Here is a 7,250-nt window from a genome sequence, read left to right as displayed (position 1 = left end):
CCTCGGCATGCCGTCACCTACCCGATACCACTAAGCCTCGGCTAACCTGGTCAAATTGACCACCTACTCACAAACCTCCATTTGCCTAACCCACGCCTTTCCTAAGACCCTTTGCAGCGCGAAAAACCAATAAACAACTTGAATGATATATCTATCATTCATTAGGCTTGCTTGTGCATGAGTGAAATGCTGAGAGAGAACATAAAATTGGAGGCCCTAGGGTGAAAAGAAAGAAGGATATTAAGAGTGTGCAAAGAGGAGTAAATGGGAATGGCCCAAAAGTCATAAAAGGGTATCCCAAATCATCAATACTAGTGCCAACATTGGGAGCAACCAATGGGAATTTCAAACACCCAAAATAACAACAAATCCACCCAACAAGTGCACCAACCACAAATTAACACGTAATAGAGCATAACTAGGTTGTGATAGGAAGCCTTTATGTCGTCGAGCACATACTCGAAATTGAACTTGAATCCTATAGTTTTATCAAATTTTTAAAGGGAAAAAGTGAATGAGTACAAATGACATGAGACGTGACACAGGATCCATTAGGACCCAATCCTCCCTGCAAATGTCAAAGGTGGTCATTTATTATTGATTTTATGATGTCCATATTTTGGAAGATGAAGTCCAACAAATACATGAATAAGGCGATACAATAACTGATCCTTGTTGTAGTCTATACAATAGTTTCATATGGACTACAACCATATGAATAAAGGCATTGTCATCTTCAATCTTACATCCATCTTGGATTTCTTGGCTCCCTTGCATCAATAACATGCATTAAAAGAGAGGAATGTTGTAAGAATTTAGATTGAAAACAAGCAATTTTGAATGGACGAGTGATTGAAAATTTTTATATGATAATATGTAGTATATAATTCTTATAACCACACATAATGTGGGTAGGGAGGTGGCATGCTTTCTTCCCCAAAGAGTTATAATCCAAGGGAACGGCCCTTCCTTGGGTGTCGAGATAATGTCGAGAATATAAACATCGAGAACATTAGCACCAAGGATAAGTATCGTAAATGGATAAGAGACTAGCATATTACTTGAATGTCAATAGTCATAATCATAGTTGAACACTTGTAAAATCACTATGAGTAGCGCGATAGGCAAAATTTAAATTCTCGTTGTCTTTTGATTTCTTTGATCGTAGCAACAATATCCCAAAAACTTATCAATGTGAGCCCGAGAGGCTCTATGTGTGTCCTTGAGCGGGATGATTCCAACATTCTCATATCATTCAGTAGACTGTGGACAACACAAAAAGACAACTATCATTAGAGGAAGTTCAAAGTAGAACACATAACATTCTCACTCTCCACTTAGCCAGCATCACGTGCCTCTCAAACCTTGGGAAAATGGGAGTTAGAACATTGTAGTAAGTCGAGCTTTCAGGCTGGTGACAGTAGAGCATAAGGTCATCGCAAGGCTTTCCAAAGCTTCGAGGGCAGTGTCTTTTGGTTTTGAAGGCTTGCCAACACAATAACTCCTTCCCCTCCTGCAAGCTTAGCTCTTCACCTCAATGCCTTTGGGTTCTGCGTAGTCGATCGCCCAGTTGCTTCTCATGTTGATCTTGTCGCCCAACCTCATACCCCTCGTTGTTACCATCAAGCTGCTTCCCTTCGGCAGCTTTTCTTGTTCCGCGGAAGATCCTTCAAAATACAACCGTCTTGCAAGTTGTCGATATAGATTGAAACCGGGCCTTCATGCCATGTCTCGAGCACCTCCACAAGTTATTTTCTTACAATATGATGGTTGTCTTGGTTAATCACCTCAGTCCATTGGTCTGCAAGATCCTAGATCATTCGCTTTTGTATCTCTACGATGTTGTATAGTGTAGATAATTTATACAGCAATAATCTCCCTCACCAAACTCATATAATTCTTTCATCACTCTATCTGCAACAATAGATTTACTGAGCCTTTCACTCCACACAACACCAGTGCCAATGTCTTGTCTTGGCATCTACTCTATGTTGAAATCTTGTCATTATATCTGAAACCAAACCTTCGTATTGGATACGATTGTTTAAATTTAAAATCTGATGTTGTTTGTACAGCAATAGATGCAGATATAAAACAAAGTCTCGCTCCTTCGATTAGAACATTTACGAGACTAGGTTTGCCCCATTGAATCAAAGGTTATGCCAAAGTTCCTCAATTGGTTATCGCTATGCTGACTTAGGAACACCCTTCTCGTACCTTGCCTCAACATCAAACTCATCAAGATTGAATCAGTCAAAACTCTTAACAGTTTGTTGCACAATGGCTTAGGAACTATTCCACAGGAGCCCAAACAAATGCCTAGATTGACACCTCGATCGTCTCTGTCTCCTACTTCTGGCCATCAACCTTTATCCGGGTCACTGCAGTGACTTTCGAATGTACACATGTGAAGGTCTGCAAAATCTAAAGTTCGCCTACCAACTAATGAAATCTCATCGAACAAAACGAGTTGTACTTGTGCATAGAGGTGAATGAGTGTGTCCAAATTTTCCCTAGCCAAGCTTGTTAGGTTCTTTGTTTGTAATGGTAAATGCAGTGCAGGCTGAATAGTGAGTTTGTTTATGTTGTATGCAGCTTTTCCTGTGTAAGCTAACATTAGTACATGTAGCAGTTCGTAGTCTATGTTTTCGATTGTGTGGTTGTAAAATCGCAGCAAGCCTTGTACCATGAGCATAACAAGATATGTTTTTCCTATTCTAGCCCCACCTATTCAAAATAGGTGTATTTTTTCGTTTGGGTTTATTCGTTTCTATATCATAACATCATCAAACAATTGTCTTTGCTCAAAATTCAACAATTGAATCATTTTGAAGTAGTCGTCATTCTGCATGAGTATTTGTTTTTTAATAGGAATGATGAATTTGTCGTTCACTGTTTTTTATTGTTTTGTTTTCATGTCTGTTGCGTTGTCATATTTGGTAAAGTTGTGCTCTTGTGTTGGCTCATTTTCGATTGTTGTACTTTTGTCTTTGTTGATTAATAGACCATCACTTGTATTTGTTGCTTGATAATACAAAGCCTTGTTTTGTACAATTGTTTGATATCAAGAATTGTAAGCTCTTCCCAAGATCCATGTATTAATAATTCTTGGTCTTCGTTGTTCTTGAAAGGATAGTATATCAGTAATTGTTCACGTTAGTAGCTATCAGGATCTTTTGCTACGTTAAACTTTACGAATCATATGATCCTTGTTTTTTTTCTTTGCATTCCAATATAATTTCTTAACACACCACATTCACGATCCTATAAATCTTGTATCTCTATTTGCGAGTATGGAGTATGGCCTTAGAGCATCCATGTAGACAAAATACGTAACTTGCAACCCCCATATATAGGGCCATAGTTGGCCTTTGTATTGCACTAGCCTTGGCTGCGAATCAAAGGGCTGCTCTCTCTACAATGCCTACATATCTTTGGGCTGAAGGCTGGAGGCTTTAGTGGATCTGAGTAAAGGCACACCACAATGGCCCCTATGTATGGAGAGGCTGGATACCCTTACTTGACCTAGGGTACAGTCCTAGGACAGGGGTAAGCCTCTGCCAAGCAGCCTTACTGACCTGCTCCGTCGGTTTGCTTCAAGTGAGGCATCCAGCCCTCTCCATACATAGGGGCCATTGTGCCATCTGCCTCACTTCATTAACTGCAGCCATTTTAGCAGCCATATCTGCTTCTATTATCCTGCCTACGCACAGTCCTAACTCAGGGTCTGTGCTCCCCTATCCTATCCTATCCCCCTTCTACCCTGGCCTACAGCGCCTACGAGCTCGTAAGAGGGCTCACAGATGAGGCAGTGACCTCCAACAGGTACATTCAGCCAATGCCAGAGCTGGAGCTAATGTAAGTTTCTTTTGGGTGTCCCACTGGTTGTTGCATCCAGATTTGAGTTTTACACCCTTTGTGCACAAACCTGAGAGACTGGAGAGAGCTGTGAAGTTCCATTGTTGTACCCTACATTGAGGTTTTCGCATTACTCTCTGACAGGTTAAAAGGGGATGCCCACTCTGTGTGACATGGCCCCCTCGCTACTCGATTTGAATGGCTTCTCTATAGAATGTGCATCGTGCCCCAACCTGAGAAGCAATGAAAAGAAACAGTGCGTGAAGACAGCCTGGACACCACGAACCGCACTGAAGCACACAAAGAGACAATATGATCATTACATAGAACAAGCATAGATTAGACAACACCGATGATTCTCTGAGCACTAGAGAATGCACCTACTGCTGATAGACATATAAGCCTATGGTAAAAGCAGAAAATACGATCGTTTAAGCAGACAACAAACTTGTGCACGTGATGTGTTTGATGAGCACAATTGCAACACAATTTCGAGCCAAAGTAAGGGTTGCCAATGATGATCCTCACCAATAATGTGGCACCTCCAATCACTACTTAATTTAAACAAGAGAACAGGAGCTTTAAAAACAATTAACGTGGCTTTCTCTGTCTTTACTGTCTTTCCAGCTCTGTTGCATGCAGCTTTACAGCCCTGGGCTACTTGGAGATATACACCCATATAAATGGCACGCCAAGCAACATCAAGCATGAGTTCATACACAAGGATAACTGTGACTAGGGACTAACAACACCATTACCAAATCAAGGAACCCAAGAGCACCTCACAAAGGAGTGTTCAATTGGTGGAATATTATAGAAAGTTTTTGTCCCAAAAAATAAAAAAACGATTAGCTCTGAAAATCAATCCCTAAACTCCCTCTGAACATCAGTGATTTCGTTTTCCAAGCAATTGGTAATTTAAGAGAGAACCTTTTCTGGGGGAAAAATTAGAAGAGTAACATTTCATTTCTAAGGATGTCACCTAAAAAAGGTAAAAACTCACGATGGGTCCGTTTCATGCAACTTTGTTCCAAATATTCTTCAGCAATTCAGGCAGGTGAATGCACTGTGACAAACACACCCTCAATGATCAACAGTAGCAGAGTTTCAAGCATCGTTTCTTAGGAGCATATCAAACAACATGAAATAGGGATGCCAACTTGCATCTCATTTCCACCTGTGTCCACAAAAAAATATTACACAAAGTGCTCCCATTGATATCAAGGCTCATTTACAGCAGGAGCTGCTGAAGGTGACCTTACAGGCACGCTCCCCGCCTAATTAGAGGAGATTAAAGTGGGCACCCCCTTTCCGTCAATTCAATGCTCCCTTCTCTGAATCAAACTGCATTCCTTGTGGTTCTAGGTTTGCCTTTTACACCTGTGTCCACAAAGAAAGTTCTCCTATTGATATCCATGCTAATCCCCCGCAGGAGATGCTGAAGGAGACCTTACAGGAACGCTGCCCTCCCTTATAAGGGGAGATTGAAATGGTACACTGCCTTCTCTCGAAGCAATACTACCTTCTCTGAATCGAGCTGCGTTCCTTGCCATTCTAGGAGTGCCTGGAGTTGTACTTGCTCTATAACTGGCCCTCAACCTTGCATCCACTGACGCAGAAGATTTTGCCATTGCCTTCCTCACAAAGTTCTGAGCAGCAGCTGAAAGGCTTTTCATAGCAGGGCTTGCTGATCCTCTTGCTGGAGAAGGCGAAGATCCAGCTTGATAGAGCTTTGACTTTTCCCTAAGGTTGCGTGCTGCATCCCTTGAAAGACTATGAGCCCGCGCGTCCCTGGAAGGGGGGGCTGGAATTTTAAAATGAGGCCCATCTCCACTGCCTCCAATACCAACAGGTGTATCCTCTGTTTCAAGTCTTAACGGTGTACCTTCGATTTCACCCCATGTGATAAAGGGCGACTCATCAACCCCTGGAGCCGGGGAAGGGGTGGCCACATAGCTGTAACCTGAAGTTCCAACTTTGACTAGGTTTTTATTGTTCTCCTTCTCTCCAAAGGCTTGTGGAGTTTTCCTGAGATCTTCTAGATCGTACTTCTTTTTTAGCCTCTCTGGATCTGAGAGGGGCCATGATGACGATGGAGTTGTTCCTGGCACAGGGGGATACAAAGTAGCTACTGTCTCCTCCTCCCTAAGTTTTGAGTCAAACATCTTACCATGGAAACGAGTGCTCCGAACATTGATCTGCTTGCTAAGGCTCTTCAGCCTTTCTTCTTTCTCGGTCACTGTAAGAGGTGCATCTTCTCTTTCTGCTGAGTCATACATCAAGAGATTCTTGGCAACGTAATTCCAACCCTCGAGAGAGCTTACTGGTTGACCTGAAGTCCCATAGCCATCGGTAGGAATCTCTTCCCTGTCTGCTATTCTTAGTTGAGGCGAGGGTTCCTCCTTGTCGGTGAGATATCTAAATTTTTCACGCCTTTTCTTATTCACCTTATCTAAAATCTTTGAAAAGCTTGCATTATCTTCACTGGTGTATTTCTGTAGAAAATTATCCAAAGAAAGCGATGTATCTACCTCGGCGCCGTCTGCGTCGGACAAGGGAACCTCCTGGCCCAAAAACGAACGCAGAGGTGTCCTCAGGGATGACGCAGGGGACGCACCTACCAACGAGGCTGGAGTTTCGAAAGAGGAGTCAGCCACGGACAAAGGGGTTCCCATCGCTTCTTCTTTCTCCTTCCTCCGCCGTATGATATTGAGCTGAGCGTCCCGGATAACGACGGGGTCGCCACTGCGGATGGCCTCGAGCCATTCGAGGCGATTGTGAAGCTTGGGAATGTCGGGGAAGAAGTCACGTTCGATGATTTTCTCGATGGCGGCGACGTAGCGATCTTCATCGAGGACAGACTGGGAGGAGCGGCGGGGACGTTTAGGGGGGGGAGGACCCATGAGGGAGGAGCCATGGTAATCGAGGCTGGAGAGGGAGGAAGGAGAGGAGGGAGTGAAGAGGAGATGGCGGGGGGAATGGCCTGGCGAAGCCAACATGGTGAAGGAAGCTCTGTGGAAGAAGCAGAAGCTAGGGTTTGAAAAACTCTCTCAGGAACACAGAAGAAGAAGAAGAAGAAGAAAAGAACACGAAGATATAATCACGACTTTTAATAATTAAGAAGAAGAAGATGAAAATTACCATTGACCGACCACACGCTTTTGACCCCTTACTTGCCTTCTTAACGAAGGTCTTCCGTGACCCCTCTTAGTAATGAAATCATATGTTTTTGGCCTGCCCTTTGGGTAGGTCTCATACAAGGACCTCCCCGGGTTGCCTCTGGCACTTCAATCTCAGCAGGCTCCTACCCAGCCAGCATTTGCAAAAACATAGCCCCCTGAAGGCCCATTGTCTTCTTGAAGGTGTCTTTAATGTAGCTTATTGCTATTCCA

The 7,250-nt window shown here is 43.2% G+C and overlaps 1 protein-coding gene across 1 annotated transcript; it reads right to left on the bottom strand.

Moving 5' to 3' along the window:
- Positions 1–4,865: 4,865 nt before the first annotated feature.
- Positions 4,866–6,926, bottom strand: LOC147892103 (DGCR14-like protein). The gene has a single exon (XM_087388839.1). The coding sequence runs from the start codon at positions 6,855–6,857 to the stop codon at positions 5,277–5,279; it is 1,581 nt and encodes a 526-aa protein (XP_087244965.1). The 5' UTR covers positions 6,858–6,926; the 3' UTR covers positions 4,866–5,276.
- Positions 6,927–7,250: the final 324 nt, after the last annotated feature.

This window comes from Dipteris shenzhenensis, chromosome 17, assembly GCF_047967505.1.
Source record: "Dipteris shenzhenensis isolate YYH24624 ecotype China chromosome 17, Dip_SZ_1.0, whole genome shotgun sequence".
In the NCBI taxonomy this organism is placed as follows: domain Eukaryota; kingdom Viridiplantae; phylum Streptophyta; class Polypodiopsida; order Gleicheniales; family Dipteridaceae; genus Dipteris; species Dipteris shenzhenensis.
The sequence above is the reverse complement of the archived record's forward strand: the minus strand, read 5'-3'. Positions and strand labels throughout refer to the sequence as shown.

Coding starts and splice junctions, on each gene's coding strand:
- LOC147892103 (XM_087388839.1), bottom strand. CDS start 6,857: ATGTTGGCTTCGCCAGGCCATTCCCCCCGCCATCTCCTCTTCACTCCC.